This window comes from Artemia franciscana, chromosome 17, assembly GCF_032884065.1.
Source record: "Artemia franciscana chromosome 17, ASM3288406v1, whole genome shotgun sequence".
NCBI classification, from domain to species: Eukaryota; Metazoa; Arthropoda; class Branchiopoda; order Anostraca; family Artemiidae; genus Artemia; species Artemia franciscana.
Window position 1 is genome coordinate 23,231,235 of NC_088879.1, and position 21,115 is coordinate 23,252,349.

General features: G+C 37.2%; 1 protein-coding gene across 2 annotated transcripts in view; it reads right to left on the reverse strand.

Moving 5' to 3' along the window:
- The window catches only part of LOC136038022 (prolyl 3-hydroxylase OGFOD1-like), a gene marked incomplete at its 5' end in the record, with an annotated part of 50,682 nt that overhangs the window by 16,118 nt on the left and 13,449 nt on the right, over positions 1-21,115 (reverse strand). The window contains 2 exon segments of one of the 2 annotated variants that reach the window (XM_065720962.1): positions 11,297-11,425; positions 13,746-13,837. In XM_065720962.1, coding sequence (XP_065577034.1) covers positions 11,297-11,425; positions 13,746-13,837 — 221 coding nt within the window. 2 annotated transcript variants of the gene reach the window in all.

Here is a 21,115-nt window from a genome sequence, read left to right on the forward strand (position 1 = left end):
TGCATAGTTTGAAAGATTTTTGCTTGTGCTCACCAACAAATTGTGCATTACAGAGTAGCCCCTCGGCTGCACTTGGTTTTTCACTGTTAATTTTTTGACAATGACATGCAGAACTAAAAAAGCAGAAGTCAAATCTATGAAATAGTCTTTACTGGAATAAATTTGAAATGGAACATTTTCAGAGAGCGGCTGTTGCGGATAAAATTGTTCATAGTAACCATGTTTTACACTCACATTAAAATGTTCTGCATTGCAAAGATTTGGAGATGAGTTGACTGATGGATGATATTCTTTATGTGATAGATATGACATTCCCAGGAAAAGAAATCCTTTTTCGATCTAACAATTATTACTCATCATTTCTTTTTCTTCTTCTTTATTAAGAGCGATGTTTTTCGCTTCTGGCCTGAGTTGAGACTGATGAGTGGTGAGGTATTTCTCGCCCTTTTTGAACCTTTTCCGCTTTGTCGTGGTTTCAATCGCTCGCCAAGGCATCGAGCGCTGGACCTGAAATTTTGTGAAACACTTTCTTTAAAATCCATCCCAGAGGCCCAATCGTGTAGTGTAGAGGACGCAAAATCAACAGCAACCAGTGTAATATATTTTAGCAAGATGTAATGCAGAGAAAAGCAAATTAGCAAACCAACTGCCGAGACCGTAACCGGATATTGACGAACGACCCTGTAATAGTCCATTCCATGACCCAATTGTCGCGGTCTAAGAGTAGCAAAATAGCAATCAAAATCAGGACAAACAAATTCTTTTTTCTATTAGCAATGTCACTGAACGGGTCGAAAATGACATGTAATCTCAGCCAAACCTTTTGTTATTTTGCTAGATTATCGTCCAATTCCCTTCTCAATGTTGACTGACAGAGTTCCAAATACGAAGTATTTACTGTAATATATTAAAGGTGCTTTATATTGTAGTTTTGAAAATGATCGTGAGTGGTTTTTCGTTCAAGAACACGTATGGGGGGGCGGGGCATTAGTATTACCAACTCTCGATGTCTCAACAAAGAACACATAAAGAAATATGCGATTGTCTGTTGAGAAGCCAGGTGGATAATCTGCAAAAATAACACGACCCCTGCCACTGATGCGTCCACCAATTTTACCATTGGTTGAATAATTTGTTTAAAACCAAGACCATCTCTCAGATTAACGTTGAGAATAACCTTCTCATTATCAATGCGAACTAATGTAAATCTTGCACTGTTCAATTGAATAGTTAAATTGAAAGGCACCATTTTTACGAGCAGAGATTCTTCTATTAATAGCACGACACAAATCATTCATACTAACATATTCTTTGCATGGTAATGTGATGAAGGGGTATACACCCGAGTTAATTGATTCTATCCATTCCTAGGTAACGAGTGGTCAATCATGTGCTCTAACTTTTATATCATATCTGGCACATTCTGCCAAGCAAATCGAATTTTACTTTTCTTAAAATTAATTTTTGACTGTTTTAATCTTTTTAAATGCACACACTTAACCTTATAAAAAGATTGAATATAAAAATAGGTTATTTCAACTCAAAGTAAGGAGAAACCTTAAAAATGAAAACGAGCAGAAATTATTACGCATATGAGGGGGTTGCCCCCTCCAAAATACTTCGCTCTTCACGCTAAAGCTTTTCAGCACTTTTAAAAAGCTACTTATTGTTGCAGTTAAACGACCCTTGTGTTTCAGGATCCGCTTTTAAAGAATTATTAAGGAGAGGGCAATCCCCCCATATATACGTAATAATTTCTGTTCGTTTTAAGTTTTAACGTTGCTCCTTAGTTTTAGTTGAAAAACTTGTTTTTTTATTATTCAATTTCTGGTCGTTTTTAAATAACGCAGGATATCTGGCAGAAAACTTCCCGTCCCAACGGAAACATCCTCTGGAAAATTAAATCATGGCGAAAATTAACCCCGGACAATTACCCCTAACATCTCCATGCGTATAAAGAGATTTCGTATAAGAATTCTAGCGAATTCCCCCAAAATAAAACTTCCCCTGAAAAGTTCACCCCCTGGAAACTTCAATCTCCAAGAAAAATTATCCTCGTGCAAAATCCTCCCAGCAGAAAATTCGCCATCCCCTCCCCACCCAAAAATGTATGCATAGTCCTCAATAACAACTATTATACGTGAACAATGGGCAAATTTTATAACTTAAAGACCTTTCCCTAGGGGCTGTGGGACCAAGTTATCTCCAAAGACATTGTTTTTGGACCTTTCAACTATGTAAAATAAAATTAAAATCTAAAAATTTCAATCGGGCGATTTTAGGGAAAAAGTGGCGTGGGAGGGGGCCTTGTTGTCCTCCATTTATTTGTTCACTTAAAAAGGGCACTAGAACTTGTAATTTCCGTTTAAATGAGCCCTCTCCTGATGTTTTAGGTCCGCTGGACGATACGATTACCCCTGGGAAAAAATGCAAAATTCCACATTTTTGCAAACAGAAGCTTGAAACCTTTACAACAGAGTTCTTTGGTACGCTGAATCTGGTGGTTTAATTTTCATTGAGATTCTATGACTCTTGGGGGGCATTTCCCCCTTTTTTCAAAAATCAGGAGAATCTTCTCAGGTTCGTAGCCTTTTATAGGTAATATTAAACTTAAGAAACCTTATATATTTCATGTCAGCCTTAAATCCCATTCTTTTTGATATATCCATTGATATCAAAATTCTGTTTTTTAGAGTTTCGGTTACTATTGGGGCGATTCGCTCCTTACTTACAGTTCGTTACCACGCACCGTCTGCTTTATGTTTTTCTTTAATTTTTGTTCAATGAGGGTGCATGTAATGAGAGTATACAAGAGGGATTGTACACCTGCGGTTAAGGATTTTCGATCATGGATATTGTAATTATACTCGTATCATGCTTCTCAGCCTCTCCAGTCAAGAAGGTGTCAAATGGCACTTAATGATGGAATCACTACGGCGTGCTTATAAGAGATTAAATAAAAAAAACAAGTTTTTTTAACTGAAAGTAAGGAGCAAAATTAAAACTTAAAACGAACAGAAATTACTTCGTATATGAAAGGGGCTGCTTCCTCACCAACGCCCCGCTCTTGACGCTAAAGTTTGACTCTTTCTCTCAACTCTTCTTTTTAAAATAGTAAAAAACTTTAGCGTAAAGAGCGGGGCGTTGGTGAGGAAGCAGCCCCTTTCATATACGAAGTAATTTCTGTTCGTTTTAAGTTTTAATTTCGATCCTTACTTTCAGTTAAAAATACTTGTTTTTTTAATTTAATTTCTGAACGTTTTTCAATCAATGCATGTTTTGATTTTGGCTCTCCGCAGACGAATAATTAAAACGAAATTTGCATATTTATTATTTTTTTTTGCTAAATGGCTTTCTCATAATTTTGATCGAATGATTTTGAGAAAAAAGAGCGGGGGAGGAAGCCTAGTTGCCCTTCGATTTTTTGGTTAATTAAGATAAAGGCAACTAGAACTTTTAATTTTTTACGAATATTTTTTTTAGTAAAAGATATACGTAACTTATAAATTAGCTTACGTAAAGAAGTTTTGTATTCTCATATTTTTATTACATATATGAGGGGATTCGCCCCCTCGTCAGTACCTCGCTCTTTATACTAAAACTTAAATTTTGTCCCAATTCATTAAGAATGACCCCCTGAATCACCAAAGCCGTAAAATAAATAGTTGAAATTACAAAAAATACTTTAGCGTAAAGAGCAGGGTATTAGGTGAGCCCATCATATGGGTAATAATTTCTGTTCGTTTTAAGTTTTAATGCTGCTCTTTACTTCCAGCTGAAAAAAAACTTTTTCATATTTCTTTTTTCATTTTTTTTTTTTTAATAATGCTAGTAAATCCTGCGCTCCCTTCATGGAAATTTTCTTCCACCATGACAAATTCCTCGATGGAAAGCCCCCCCAGCCTATCCCCCTATTCTCAACCCCTCCCCCCAACCAAAAAATCCTACTGAAAACGCTTGCACACTTCCCAATAACCATTACTATATGTAAGCACTGGTCAAAGTTTGCAACTTGTAGCCCCTCCCACGGGGACTGTGGGGGATTAAGTCGTACCCAAAGACACAGTTATAAGGTTTTTCGACTACGCTGAATAAAATGGCGATCTCAGAATTTTGATCCGTTGACTTTGGGAAAATAATTAGCGTGGGAGGGGGCCTAGGTGTCCTCCGATTTTTTTGGTCACTGAAAAAGGGCACTAGAACTTTCATTTCCGTTAGAATGAGCCCTCTCGCAAAATTCTAGGACAACTCGGTCGATACGATCACCCCTGAAAAAAAAAACAAAAAAAAAACAAACAAACAAACAAATAAACACACATCCGTGATCTGCCTTCTGGCAAAAAATACAAAATTCCACATTTTTGTAGATAGGAGCTTTAAACTTCTACAGTAAGGTTCTCTGATACGCTGAATCTGATGGCTATGTGATTTTCGTCAGATTCTATGACTTTAAAATAACGCAAATTTTCTCAGGCTCGTAACTTTTGATGGTTAAGACTAAAATTGATGAAACTTATATATTTAAAATCAGCATTAAAATGCAATTCTTTTGATGTAGCTATTGGTATCAAAATTCCATTTTTTAGAGTTATGATTACTATTGAGCAGGGTCGCTCCTTACTACAGTTCGTTGCCACGAACTGTTTGATAACTCTTAACTTTTGTCCCAATTCTTTAAGAATTACCCCTCAATCAGAAAGGCCATAGAATAAATAGTTGAAATTACTAAAAATACTTTAGCATAAAGAGGGAGGTATTTAGGTGGAGAAAAACACCACATATGCGTAATAATCTCTGTTCGTTTTAAGTTTTAGTGCTACTTTGTACTTTCAAATGAAAAAAAAATTTCATGTTTTTTTTATTGTTTTTTATAGTAATGCTAGAAAATCCTGCGCCCTTTTCATTGAATTTCTCTTCCCCCATGACATATTCCTCCAAGGAAAGATCCTCCCATATAGCCCCCTTCCCTCACCCCCCGCCAAAACAGAAAAAAAACCTGAAAATGTTTATATACTTCCCAATAACTATTACTGTATGCAAACACTGATCAAAGTTTGTAACTTGCAGCCCCTCCCCCAGGGACTGTGGGGGAGCAAGTCATCCCCAAAGACATAGTTATTATGGTTTTCGACTATGCGGAACAAAATGGCTATCTCAAAATTTTGATTCGTTGACTTTCAATTCCGTTAGAATGAGCCATCTATCGACATTCTAGGACCACTTGGTCGATACGATGACCCCTGGGAAAAAAAAAAAAAACAAACAAAAAACAAACAAACAAATATATAGAGTAACAAACAAAAACAAACAAATATACAAACAATAGAGTTTTGTTTAATATTGAGCCATATTTACTATTTTTGTTTACTATTTTACTATTGGTCGCTCCTTACTACAGTTCGTTACCACGAACTGTTTGATACAGAGTCGGCATGCAACTGGAAGTGGAATAGAGATTCAGTGCAAATTCGAAAGAAATTTAAAGGAAATTGGCGTGTGCTAATTTTACAGATATTTAGCGGTAACATTTGAAAAAAGTAGAAAGCTAATACACAGTAAAATCGCTAGGTCCATTTTTGTGCCCTGAACCTGTCTAAAGCTTTTGACAGTATTTCTCATTCTCAAGTTATATTTTCCCTTTTCAGTTCAGGAGTCAACGTTTTGTCGTTCGGTTCTTCAGTTTTGGTATAGTAATTCCCATATTCGGTTAAGTTCACTCTGATTGTTATGGGAATATTCGAACCCGCTTGGAAGTGCGTCAAGGTGGTGTTCTTTCACCGTATCTTTTCAGTATTTGTATCCGCAGTGTGTTGTACAAAATTATGCCCTTTCTTTTTTGTAATTTGGTAAATATCTCTTGTATTGCATATGCGGATGATATACTTCTAGATCTAGCCGCTCTAGATCTAGCCTCTCGAATTCCGTATCATCTATTTCAAAACATTTCAAAACTGTTGTCTGTCATTGAATATTGATAAGTGTGAGTACCTAGTCTTTAATGCAAAGTCTATGCCCATTTGAAATCCGCGTTCTAACTTCTCATCCATTGTGTCTCTGATTTGCGGCGGTCAAGCATTCATATTTATTGGAATCTACTGGCTTTTAGGATCAAAATTTTCCGACAAGCTTGAAAGCTTACCGTATTTGGTATTAATAAATAAATAAATAAATATTGTACGGCATATTAAAGAAAACTTAAAGCGAGTTATGGTAAAATAGTAGCTAATCGTGGTCATTATTATCGAAAAGCGCTTGCATTGCTATACACTAGTTTTTGCGACCATTCAATACTTTTCCTATCTGGTATTTCACCTATCCTGAAAAAAAGACAAGATCTGGCTGAATTGTGTATATTATATTTCCGCTATTGTAAGTTTCTGTTTCATTTACCCCGGTCTTATAGGAAAAAGAAAATAATTCGGTATTTCGGGGCTTCTGACATTATTACTCCTTTGCGAAAGTTAGGCTCAAAATTGGAAAATGATTATATTATTTCTCTGGGCCCCTTCCACCTCTTAGTTCGTTTATTTTCCCGTTAGTTTTCACCTGTTTTCGCTTTATAGTTGTGTTATCTCTTAGCAGTTCTTTCGTTAGTTGAGTTATGGTTGTGGTATATATGTTTTATCGCTCGTATAGTTGTGTTATTTTCAAATTATACTCCATAATAGAGAGGCTCCGAACACCCAGCATTGTATATTAAGCTCTGAATTTGACGTTTTTTTCTAACGTGACCAGATTCGTCCTGCGCCCTGCGCCCTTTTCATTGAATTTTTCTTCTCCCATGAAATATTTCTCCAAGGAAAGATCCTCCCACATAGCCCCCTACCCTCAACCCTACCCCTAAAACCAAAAAAATCCCCCTGAAAACGTCTGTACACTTCCCAATAACCATTATTATATGTAAACACTGGTCGAAGTTTGTAACTTGCAGCCCCTCCCCCAGGGACTGTGAGGGAGTAAGTCATCCCCAAAGACATAGTTATTATGGTTTTTGACTATGCTGAACAATATGGCTATCTCAAAATTTTGATCCGTTGACTTTGGGAAAAAATGAGCGTGGGAGGGGGTCTAGATGCCCTCCAATTTTTTGGTCACTTAAAAAGGGCACTAGAACCTTTCATTTCCGTTAGAATGAGCCCTCTTGCGACATTCTAGGACCACTTGGTCGATACGATGACCCCTGGGGGAAAAAACAAAACAAAACAAAACAAACAAACAAATAAACACGCACCCTTGATTTGTCTTCTAGCAAAAAATACAAAATTCCGCATTTTTGTAGATGGGAGCTTGAAACTTCTACAGTAGGGTTCTCTGATACGTTGAATCTGATGGTGTCATTTTCGTTAAGAACCTACGACTTTTAGGGGGTGTTTCCCCCTATTTTCATAAATAAGGCACATTTTCTCAGGCTCGTAACTTTTGATGGGCAAGACTAAACTTGATGAAACTTATATATTTAAAATCAGCATTAAAATGCGATTCTTTTGATGTAGCTATTGATATCAAAATTAAATTTTTTAGAGTTTTGGTTACTATTGAGCCGGATCGCTCCTTACTACAGTTCGTTATCACGAACTGTTTGAAAATTAGAGAGCCAGTAGCTTTTGAATGAGCCATGAAAAATCTGTCTGCTATCCGGTGGTAGCCTGCAAGCAATGACAAAAACAAGAGCTAAGAGCTCATATGGCACTTGTGACGAGGCAAGAAGAGCTAAGAGCCAAGAGATCATATGGCATGAGCTCTAACAAAATTCTATGAATCAATAGATTGATTTAAAAGGAAAATAAGAGGCTTAATCCCGGTCAGGATTTAAAATAAGAGCTCTGAGTCACGATGTCCTTCTAAATATCAAAATTCATTAAGATCCGGTCACCCACTCGTATGTTATAAATACCTAATTTTTTCTAATTTTTCCTCTCCCGTTAGCCCCCCAGATGGTCGAATCTGGGAAAACGACTTTATCAAGTTTGTGCAGCTCCCTGACACGCCTACCAATTTTCATCATCCTAGCACGTCCAGAAGCACCAAACTCGCCAAATCACTGAACCCTCTCCCCAACTCCCCCAAAGAGAACGAATCCAGTACGGTTCCATCAATCACGTATCAAGGACATTTGCTTATTCTATCCACCAAGCTTCATCCCGACTCCTCCACTCCAAGTGTTTTCCAAGATTTACCCCTCCAACTCTCCCCAATGTCAAAAGATCTGGTCGGGATTTGAAATAAGAGCTCTGAGACATGAATTCCTTCTAAATATCAAATTTCATTAAAATCCGATCACCTATTCGTAAAATAAAAATACCCAAATTTTCACGTTTTCCAACAATTCCGGTTTCCCCCTCCAACTCCCCCCAATGTCACAGGATCTGGTTGGAATTTAAAAATAGAGCTTTAAAGCACACGATCATTCTAAATATCAAATTTCATTCAGATCTGGTCACCCTTTCGTAAGTTACAAATACCTCAATTTTCAAAATTTGAAAATTTTGAAAATTGACACCTCCAACTCCACCAAAGAGAGCAGATCCGGTCCAATTACGTCAGTCACGTGTCTTAGACAGGTTTTTATTCTTCCCATCCAGTTTCATCCTGATCTCACCACTTTAAGTATTTTCTAAGATTTCCAGTTCCCTTCAACTGCCCCCCCCCAATTACGCTGGATCCGGCTGAGATTTAAAATAAGAGATCTGAGTCACGAGGTCCTTCTAAATATGAAGTTTCATGAAGATACGATCACTCCTTCGTAAGTTAAAATACGTCATTTTTCTAATTTTTCATAATTAACTCCCTCCCCCAATAGAGCGGATCCGTTCAAAATATGTAAATCACGTATCTAAGACTTCTGCTTATTTTTCCCACCAAGTTTCATCCCGATCCCTCCAATCTAATCGTTTTCTATCATTTTAGGCTCCCCCACTCAAAACTCCCCCGAATATCACCAGATCCGGTCGGGACTTAAATTAAGAGCTTTGAAGCACGATATCCTTCTAAATATCAAATTTCATTGAGATCCGACAACCCATTCGTAAGTTAAAAATACCTCATTTTTTTAAAATTTTCAGGATTACCCCCCCCCCCAACTACCCCAAAGAGAGCAGATCCGTTCCGGTTATGCCAATCATGTATCTAGGACTTATACTTATTTTTCCCACCAAGTTTCATCCCGATCCTTCCACTCTAAGCGTTTTCCACGATTTTAGGTTCCCCCACCCCAAACTCCCCCCAATGTCACCACATCTGGTCGGGATTTAAAATAAGAGCTCTTAGACACGATATCCTTCTAAATATCAAATTTCATTGAGGTCCTATCACCCGTTCGTAAGTTAAAAATACCTCATTTTTTCTAATTTTTCAGAATTAACCCCCCCCCCCCCCCAACTACCCCAAAGAGAGCGGATCCATTACGGTTGTGTCATCATGTATCTAGAACTTTTGCTTATTTTTCCGACCAAGTTTCATCCCAATCCCTCCACTCTAAGTGTTTTCCAAGATTTTGGTTTCCCCCTCCCAACTCCCCCCCCCCCCAGTGTCAACAGATCCGGTCAGGATTTAAAATCACAGCTCTGAGACACGATATCCTTCCAAACATCAAATTTCATTGAGATCTGATCAACCGTTCGTAAGTTAAAAATACTTCAATTTTTCTATTTTTTCCGAATTAACGGGCCCCCCATTCCCCCCCCCCCAAGATGGTCAAATCGGGAAAACTATTTCTAATTTAATCTGGTCCGGTCCCTGATACGCCTGCCAAATTTCATCGTCCTAGCTTACCTGGAAGAGCCTAAAGTAGCAAAACCGGGACCGACAGACCGACAGAATTTGCGATTGCTATATGTCACTTGGTTAATACCAAGTGCCATAAAAAAAGTAGATATAGATAACGAAATGCAGTCTAACAATACAGATAAGTAATTTTTCTCGCTTTTAGATTAAGGACCACAATCTCCCCCCCCCCAATTGAGAGTTTTAAACCATGATAAACAGATATGATATCTTAGAATTTACATTCACTGGTATTTTGATCCTATTTCATCAAACGTTCATGTTTCGTGGAACAAAATGGCAGAACATACCCCTATGGTGTGGTTTGGCAAGAAAGAGGGAGAGCGTTCCAAAAATCTTGTTTAAGGTTTAAGAGCATAAAAACCGATGGTCTACCATAGAATATTCATTCTCCGGCATTTTAAACATCTTTGGGCAAACATTGTTTTTGACCAAATCTTTTTTTTGCCTCTTTTGTTACTTAGTTTTGTTACTTTTCTAAAAGTTTAAGCATAATGCGCATTTTCAGTCAACTACCTACTGATATCTAACTATTTATCATACAAGTAAAATTTTATGAAGTAAAATGCGCACCACGTTTAAATTTTAAGGAAAATTGTGTAAGTTTGAGTAAAGGAGTCCACAATATTTAAAATATTCCGAAAATTTTTAAGTATGTACATCAAGAATTATTATTATGAAGTATTCATTTATCTCTTTTTGGTCTTAAATTGTGAAAATTGTGCCTATTTAGTTCTTCAATGTAGGCCTATATTATGTTAAAACCACGAAATATTAAACCCTTTCAAACAAGAAATATTTACAGGAAACATGAAAAGAAAAGCATTGTGTGAATCTGGGCAGGACATCGAATCTTTTATTAGGCAGAGCTGAGACGACCCTAAAATCACAAGAAGGTCAAATCTCCTAAACACTGATTGTCCCTCCGTTACTCTTCTTCAATTCTAGCGTTTATAGACCACAACACTTAAAAAGAGGACAAAGAATCTTTTCCTTTTTAATTTTCATTAATCTCTAGTAGGATATTCTACTTGTGAATGCTGAATCTGAAATTACTTTTCATTTCTTAAACCTCAATTCATGCTATGAAACAACGCAGATACATCCAGAGGCGAGATAAGGAATTTGTTTCGGATGAAATCTTTGTTTTCTAAGTCATCTCTGCTCCCACTTGAAAATAGCTTAAAGGCAAGAATGTTTATCCAAAGACTTTTACCGTCAGTTGATTACTGTCATTAAATTGTGACTAAATTGTAGAATAATTAAGTGTTTTTGAGATTCAAATCTATCAGAATATTAAAATGTTAGGTAAGGTAAAGCTGTTACAAATTTTGAGCCAAATCGGATGAGAGGAAGGGGTCAAAATAAGCATCTCAAATTTTGGCCACCAACAGACAGATATAGAAAGCAAGTTGAGTAAAACGCAGCAAAATACCTAAAATCATCACATTCTTCAATGGTTTCAATTCATGGATCTAAAATAGCATTAGTGTAGGTTTGTTTAAGGTAATACCTGTTCAAGAATTTCAGGTTTCTCCGGTTGAGACGGTTTTTCTAAACGTAATGGCGGCCTGGGAAGCGACGATCCATGAAACCATCCACTAACAGACAGTCTTACCTTTTCTGATAGGACTTCACTTACCTAAAAAGAGAGAACCACAGAAGCTCATTTTAAACCCAGTTGAGGTGATTAAGTTGAACAGTTGACAGTTGATTTAATTATTGACAACCACACAACATACAATTTTCAAACAACTTATCCAGCAATTTCAATCCCAAAATACCAGGATAATTTGTCAAATCAAATAAAATTGTCTACCAGAATTTTTAAAGTGTTTATTAAAAACTGCGAAATTCGAAGTACAAAACTGAAAAAATATTTAAAAAAACCCGTCTTACCAGAAAATTAGCTTATACTATAAAAGCCCTGTTTCATCCCGAATAACAAAGCAACTGCTCGAAGAGCCAGAAGCCTTTTTTACCTCTTTTATTTTAATATATTTGCACATTTCTCACTGACTTTCTATTCTGTATTTGTATAATTTTTACATAATTTCGCAGTTATTCGTTGTATTTTTAAATTCCCTAATGATTTTAACTGTTGCTTTTGAGCCGTTCACATTTTTTAACTTTTTTTTACGCGAGATGCAAAGGTCGGAACTTTTTACTTGTGATTGTCCTTTTAAAAATTAAACCTTAAATTAATCTTACCCTATGGAGAATAACGTGATCAAAAATTAATACGACCGATGCAATAGGCGTAACATGGCATATATTTTTCCTCTATAATACTTAATAACGTTTTTTAGGTTGCGTTTTAGAATGAAATTATTCTCAATAACAAAAATGAATCGCCTTTTATTATTTGAGTCACAAACTTCGGATAATAAAACAATTTTGTCAATTCTTTGTGATATAAGTACAGAAAGGATTAGATGGTTAATATTTCTTGATGAAGATAAAATTGGTTGAGCTTGTAGTTCGAAGCCATTTTAGGATGAAGGTAATAACAGATGATTATTGGAACGAACTTTTGGAACGCACCTCTGGCCTTTGTGGTATATTCTTTTCTTCCACCATCCAGTATTTCATCAAATTACATAGCTCGCTTTGTCCACCTTTCCATTGTAATAAAAATAAATGAAGAAACAATAATGTTTCAGACTTTTTCACCAAGATTTTTAACCATGTTTTGTTTTCGTTTCCCATTTTTTATAGAGTTTTCTCTAATCTTTTCATGTTATTTTTAGTATGTCTCAACTGTTTAGCTGAAACATTTGATGTGAAGCTGAAACATTCGGACTTTATTAGTTTATATACATTTTTTTTTCACTTTTCCACTGTCTCATACCCGTTGTAATGTTTTCATTTCGCTTTGATTATTCATTATCATTAGATCAAAAATATAAGCTTGAACTATTTTACGGTAAGCAATGGCAAAATAAAGATAAAAATTAATGGTAAAACATTCATAAGTAAAACTGGTAAAAGGGTTTGAAGCTAGTAGCGATAGTATCCAAAAAATGTAGTAATTTATAACTTAGCATTTTGCAGTAATAAAATCAGATGCCGTAGAAATTTAAAGCTTTAAAATACTAATGTTCATATTGCATCAAATCCTTTTTTACAATGGATTTAAAAAACGCTTACCCCAAAGTAAGATGATCAACTTTGCAAGGCTTCTAGAACCCGATCGCTCGAAACTATATCAACGGTTTATAATAACCATTCATTTAATATAGACGTTAGAAATGTATAAGAACGAACAGTACAAAAACAGTATAGCCTCTGAAAATGCAATATTACGTTAATAGTTATTCGGTAGTTCTCAACGGATTGGGAATCTCAGAATTAATGTTTAAAAGTATTTCTCTCCATGTTAGCTTTCCTACAGAGAATGGCAAAACATGACACATTCCTGAGGCATAATCTCGTTTGGTTGCTTAAAACTGGCACTAGATCCTAAGATTTCCCTTCGCATTAGCCTTCTCACAATATTCTAATGCAATTGATTCGATATACAATCATCACTGGAGAAAATAGGCAAAAAATGGTTCTTGACCACTCCAAAATTTGAACTAACCTGCTTATATAAACGATTTCTAGTTTTTGGTAGATATTTTGAAAGCGTAGTGAGGTTCATAAACTTAAAATCATTCAAAGAAACAGGTTCTTTTGATATGTAAAATGCCTGAGAAACAGAAAATCCAGGTTATTTTGTTCCACTTTCAGAGCGGAGCGGTTTCTCCAAACAATTTTAATCTTAGGCGACGTCCTCTGTCCCCCTTCCTTTGTGCATTTGAGTATATGAATGACCATATAATTTCTTTATATTTAGATTTATAAAGATCGCACCTCTTTCTTCACACCCTGTGCTCATCATTCTGCCCGATAACGGTTGCTACTACATTCTCTAATTTTTTTTTTCGACGTGCTTTTCATTTGCTACTAAAGAAACTTACTTGATGGTATGAAATGGGTGTTACTTCAAACAGAACTAAGGTGTTCTTCTTTGGTATGATTCTCTTTGCAATTTTAACTGGATCTCCGTGTTCTATAACATAAAATGCAATTTTAACTGGATCTCCGTGTTCTATAACATAAAATGCAATTTTAACTGGATCTCCGTGTTCTATAACATAAAATAATATTGATTACTCAATCTGGACAATTTATAATCTACTAGCTGTTGGGGTGGTGCTTCACGCCACCCCAATACCTAGTTGGTTGGGGTGCTTAGCGCCCCCCAAGCCCCCCGCGCGCGTAAGTCGTTACGCGCCATACTAGTTACGCGCCATTGTAGTTGTGTCCCTGTGTACCACCTATGAATATAGATAGATTTATATATGTGTTTTGAACTACGTAAAACTTGCGAATATACAGCATTCTTGGCTTTCACATTGTCTGTGCATATACAAAGCCTTATATACTAATAATGACGTCATATGCAAACGTTCTTTTTACAAACAAACAAACATGCATACACACAACTCGTTTTTATATAGATAGATAGATAGATAGATAGATACAATACAAATTAACTGCGTAAAACTTGCGAATATGCAACATTCTTCGCTGTCCAATTGTCGCTGCATATAAATAGATTGTCAGGTTTACCGACCCTCGAACATGCAACGTCCAATTGTCCATGGGAAAAACAATCAGTATTAAGATCTATACCACATTTTTTTGGGTTGATATTTCTTAACAGTATTATTGGTACGCCTATTTTTAGTTGTAGCACGTGTGCTGGAAACCCTGAAAGATCCAAGGAATTTAAAAATTCAGGTGGATAATTAACCGCCTCATTTGGTTCCAAAACTGTGTCGACTGACTTGTAAAGGACTGCCTGGTCTCGAATCTTGGTCAAAACAATATTGTTGATTTCGTGGACGTCTATATTTTTGGGTGCAAGAATCGCTCTTTCACTAAGCCATTTATTATTTTTATAATTGTTTAGAATATTCGGAAATACTTTTTCAATCAATTCATTTTTGGACGTCACTAAATTACAGAATTCAGCAGATAGTTGTATACGTCCTGAATTTGAGTCTACTGGGAGCTTTCCGTTTCCAATTGCCAGCAATTGATCTGAAAATGTATGACCAGAGTCATCGTTTGCAATCGGACACGCATATTTGTAGTTAATTTTAATGTTTTTACGTGTGCCCATAAATTAGAATTTTTCATGCAAGCATTCATTTCGTCTGCAAGGGTTGATCTAGGTATTATAGGTAATGTTTGCCTGAAATTTCCCGCAAGCAATATTATTGTGCTGCCAAAGGGTTTCGAATTCCCTCGCAAATCTTTCAAACATTGATCCAGAGCCTCGAGCGATTTTTTGTGTGCCATTGTGCACTCGTCCCAAATAATAAGTTTGCATTGCTGAAATACTTTACCCATCCCAGATGATTTGGAAACATTGCACATGGGAGTTTCTGTAGAATGCAAATTCAGAGGCAATTTCAAAGCGGAATGAGCAGTTCTTCCACCAGGCAGCAACGTTGCGGCTATTCCGGACGACGCAATTGCCAACGCTATATCATTTTTTGATCGAATTGATGCCAGAATCAGTTTTATCACAAACGTTTTACCAGTACCTCCTGGCGCATCCAAAAAGAAAATTTCTCCAACGTTGTTATCGACACAATGCATTATCGTATCATAAATGTCTTTTTGTTCCGACGTTAACTTGGAAATGTTATTTTGTACATACGACAATAGATCACTCGTACTGTAACTTTGTTCACGATCCAATTCTACACATGTCGAAACAGCAGCGGTACGATTAGGTGAAGGCATTCCCAAATCCTGAAGAGGTTTATTTGCCATACATACGCACAAATCTTCTATAATAACTATGTTATAAATTTTAAGTGTAGTTATAAATTTCTGATGTAAAATCAGGTCACATCTGACGTCTCTGACCGTTTCCGATGGAGTATATCTTCGGACATTTTTGATTTATATTTTTCCCATAACTCTGTAGGAGCTGATGGAGAGCAAGTTGTTAGTATGATGCCAAACAATGCACGAATTTGATTTGGAGTTGACGTTTCGCACGCGTCATTGATGCAGTTATCCCAGTGTTGGTCATTCTCCAATAAATTCAGAGCTTGGCATGCACTACGGTAAGTGTCATGTATAGCAGTGGTTTCCAACCTTTTTCGGTCCGCGTACCCCTAGTCAAGGCCCAAAAAGTTTGCGTACCCCTTTCTTGAGAATCGTTGTTTTACTTTTTTCTTAACTAAAATCAGATTTTCAAAAACACGAGATTTATTGTCCAATATGACGGTGCTTAAATGTACGTTCAAAATCAATGAGAAACTTGAGGCTGCTTTTTTGCTAAAATATTATCAAATCTTGGCTCGATGTTACTAACGGCAATTATAAGGTCATTTTGTACACTCAGTCTGTTTCTGTGTTTGGTTTTGATCAATGACATTGCCGAAAATGACACTTCACAAAGGTAAGTGGATCCGAATGGTAACAAAGCAGACATGGCGATTTCACTTAGTTCCTTGTATTCTCCTTTCACCTCCAGCCAAAACTGGGAAACAGTTACATTTTGGAATTTCAGTTCTAAGGCTCGATCACTGGCAAGTTCGATCAGATTCTCTGTAAGCTTGTCACTAAGACCGGAGCTTGAGGTCACGTCTTCAACAAATAGATTTTGGATCCAATCCTGCGTTATATCTTGGTTCATAATCGATGGGAAATATGACACAAGTTCATCTCGCAACTTTGTCAGATGCTCCCGAATACAATCACAGATTGTGTTGAGGTTATCAATTTCACTATCGTCCGTAAACTTGTCAAGGGTCGGGAAGACACTAACGCTGTTTCTTTGAACCTTTTTAAGCCAGAACTCCAATTTCTTGATGAAAGCACACATCTTCGAATTCAGGGAGAGTTCGTCCGTCCGGAAACCTTGCATTGACAGATTCAAGTCATTCAGTTTGTCGAAAATATCCGCAAGATACGCCAGCCTGCAGACCCAGTCCTGGTTTTCAAAAAGTGAACTGAATGCAGATTTTTGCTCCAGAAGAAACATATGAACTTCTTGTCAAAGCTCGAAAAGTCTGTTTAAAATCTTCCCACGAGACAACCAGCGAACTTCTGTGTTCAGAAGTAAATGTTGATATTCTGAACCCATCTCTTGGCACAGCAACTTGAACATTCTTGAGTTCAGTGGTCGGGCTTTGATGAAGTTGATCACTTTTACAGCCTCGTTGAGGGTCTCGTGCAGATGTGCGTTCATCCTTTTCGATGCAAGAGCTTGCCTGTGAATGATACAGTGCAACCACTTCACCTTTGGATTTTTCTTCCTTATCCAGGCCATGAGCCCATTATTCTTCCCTGTTAGGGCGGCAGCTCCATCACTGCAAACTGATAGACACCAGTCCCACAAGATGCCCCCTTCTGCGAAGAATTTGTCAATCACCTTGAATAGTTCTTCTCCTGTTGTACTTGACTGTAGGTTTTGACAAAACAGAATATTTTCTCTTATGTCAGAACAATCTTGATATCGAACAAAGACGATCACCTGGGCTTCACCTGACACATCCGTGCTTTCGTCAAGCTGTAACGCAAACATCTTCGTCAACTTTATTTGCTCAATAACCTGCATGACAATATCGCTTGCAATGTCTTCTATCCTTCTTGAAATGGTATTGTTCGACACAGGTATAGACTGAAGGGCAGTAGCAGTTTTCGTGTCAAACATTATTTCACTGACTTTCACTAGTGCTGGTAATATCAGACATTCGGCGATGGTGTGCGGTTTTTTCTGTTTCGCAACTAAATATGAAACAGCATACGAAGCCCGGAGAGCCTTTGAAGAAACTGATGCCACTTTTGCAATTTCCAAACAGTTACTAGCGAATGCTTCTTGTTTACGCTTGAAAAACTCTACGGGCTTACCGACATGAGAAGGGTGCACAGTACTGAGATGCCGGTTCATATGCGCAGGTTTCATGGAACTGTTGGCCAAGACTTGACCACAAAGAACGCACTGTGCATTCACTGGATCAGACTTTGTCGCACTAAATCCGAGCCCTAGGTATTCTGACAAATATCGACGCACTTTGACCGATGATTCGTCATATTTCTTCTTCTTAGGTGCAGGTTCAGAGTTTTGGGTACCATCATTCGGCTTCTTGTTATTCCTGATCAGGAATCTATCCATCTTTGTTTGCAACCACAATTCACGAACTTCGTGTTTCAACAGATGACAAGATACTGAACTCGCTGAGTTTAAATCGAGACCTTACGGCTATGGAGAAAAATTAGCGGGTTACTGAAAGCGAAAGTTTTGAAAATGAGTCTGAAATTACGTACAATGGGTTATATTATCTGATTTTGAGGGAAATGTTGGAACTGAGTCAGAAACAAGTTTTAAAGATGTAGACTAAATTAATTTTGGGACCTTTGCGTACCCCCTGCAAGGGTTTCGCGTACCCCCTGGGGTACGCGTACCACCGGTTGGGAACCACTGATGTATAGTACCGTTTACAGTTCTCAAATACTCAAAGGACGTCGGACCGGGTACATTCACCAAAAGCAAGCGTAGAAAGAAGCATTCATGTTGATTGGGGTGAACGGTGTAGAGTCTTCCTATCGTGGTATCTTTGAAGATGGTAGGTTGGCCGTCGACTGACTTACCCTGTTTTCGACGTTCAAATACTTTTCATTAAATGAAATCATTTTTGCATAGCGAAAAGAAAGCAGTTAACTTTGTATCAGGTGGATTCAGGGCTCTTTGTTGCACGTTGGATTTCGAAAAATAAACACGTTGACCATTCTGTAAATGTACCGCTAAGTGAACAACAGCTGGACTACGTTCATGTATCGGAAATGAAATTATTCGCCAAACAGCTTCATTACTGCTTATGTATCTTCCAGCCTGATATTGTACGATTTCGTCGATATCTTTGATTTCAGACTGGAAGCCAAAAACTGCCATGTCACTGCCTTTGTTGCCGTATTTACATATGTATTTGATTGCCTTTACGGAGTTACAGTATTCAACGTTTATGTGTGCATTAAATGTTTTGATAATAATATGGAACAACCCACTGGTTATCTACTTCGATGGTGGTACCGTTACGCTTCTTTATTTTTGCTGTTTTACCGCCATCTTCAGTAGATCTTCTTCTATATTGTGGGTAACCATCATTGCCAGTAATTGTGTTGGATACTAAAAGTCGAGGATATTGCTTCGTGCACCTTCCTTTGGCCATGCATGGTGAATTTTCGTTCAGTGCACCGCAAGGTCCATGTATCATATTTTTTACAACAATATCATATAACCCCTTATCGACATTTTCATCAGGTATTTCAGCGGAAATCACATCATCAATTTCGTTCGAAGTAATTTTATTATGTAGCCAGATTAGTATATGTGCGTGTGGCAAACCTCGTTTTTGCCATTCCACTGAGTACATCCATCATATTCATGCATATGACGGGGACTGCCAGCATATGACGAAGGTAAAATCGCTTATCTTCCAACGTTTGTGGTATTACCGTCATTTACAACTGCATCTCGCAAATGAATGTATTGTTCAGAGCGGAGCTTGGTCTGATTCAATTTTTGCATACATATCAACGACGTATTGGTGAAACAATTGACGGCATTTTAAAATATAATTGTCTTCATCCTGCCGAATCATTAGTTTATAGGAATAATAATGCATTGCACTGCATTTCTTATTCATTTCTTTGTTAGTGGCTGGATTCATCAATTTAATATTAAAGTGATAGTCGTCGGCTCCATCCCAAAAAATGATAGGATATTGTATGTAGGGCATCGTAGCATCGATAAGTTTCAGCAATTCTTACCAACTGAGCGTTTCGCTTATGAAGAATAATATCTCGAGGTAAAAACTGATCACCGACCATAACGATTGCCACTTCGTCGATAGTTGGAGCATTGTATCTACGCACACGTTGACCAGGAGGCGTTTTGTCAGCGGATATAACAATTTTATGCGTATCAGTAGACATCAAATCGATTGCTGTTTTGAACAGACGCACTAGATTATTATTTTCGTGGAAAAGATGTTGCAATTGGGAAACGATTGTCCTTTCAACGTTGGGATAAATTTCGCAACGTGTATTCAATTCAGAATTTCTATCACTAATGAAGTACAATTGTAAAAATTTATGATTCTCGCCTGAGAATGGTAGAAGGGAGCCTGCTGTATGATAAATTTGCCCTTTTACTTTGAAAGTAGGCATAAATTGATCTGGATTTTCGATTTGGGCACCAAACGACGTCATTTGGAAACATGAGTTATATTTTCTGATCTGCGATAAAAAACGCTTAGATTCTGACGTAGTTCCAGTAAGCAAAGTCTTCAATGGCTCTGGTGGTGCAGCCAATAGAGGAAGTTTAACTTTTCCTGAGGCGCAACACATTCCCATTGTTTCACCATTGAATTTCAAGGCCTTGCAATAGGGACAAATTTTAGACATAGTCCCGATTTGAACACATCTACTATAATCATCGGCTGGGATATACCTGCATGCCAGGCGATAATTTTCAGGTTGCTCTTGTGATTCCTCGGCTCGCTTTCTTTTCTTATTTTCTCTATCAGCCGCAAGCCTGTTTTCTTGCTGTTCTTGTGATTCCTCGGCACGCCTTCTTTTTTCACTTTCTCTTTTAGCAGCAAGTCTGGTTTCGCGTTGCTCTGGTAGTTCCTCGAAACACCTTCGTTGACGTAAATTGCACATTCCTAATCTAGCATTATCTCTTGAAGCCGCAAGCCTGTTTTCACTTTGCTCTTGTGATTCCTCGACACACCTTCTTTTTTTACTTTCTTTTTCAGCAGCAAGTCTGGTTTCGCGTTGCTCTGGTAGTTCCTCGACACGCTTTCGTTGACGTAAATTGCACATTCCTAATCTGGCCCTTTCTCTTTGAACCGCAAGCCTGGTTTTGCATTTTGGTAACATTCTATAACATTGACAGTTGGAGAAATCTCCACGTGCCAAGCTTGCTAAAGCTTGGCTATCTTTTTTAAGGTTTTCAAATTACATTAATCTATTGTCAAAATATTTCGAAATATTTATGCAATTCCCAGTTTTTACATTTAAACCCTCAACACAAAAATACATACAACTTATTTTTATATATATAGAAGATATAATCTGGCGTAACAGACAAAGTGTAACAGACATAACACACAGACAAATTATTTTTATATAGATAGATTGTATAGCTAACGTAAATGCTCTTATTTTAAGTCTTTAACGTTAATACGACTAGCCTAAGAGCTTGTAAAACGACAGCCATAAAACAGAGAAAACAAAAATGATAAACGTAGCATAT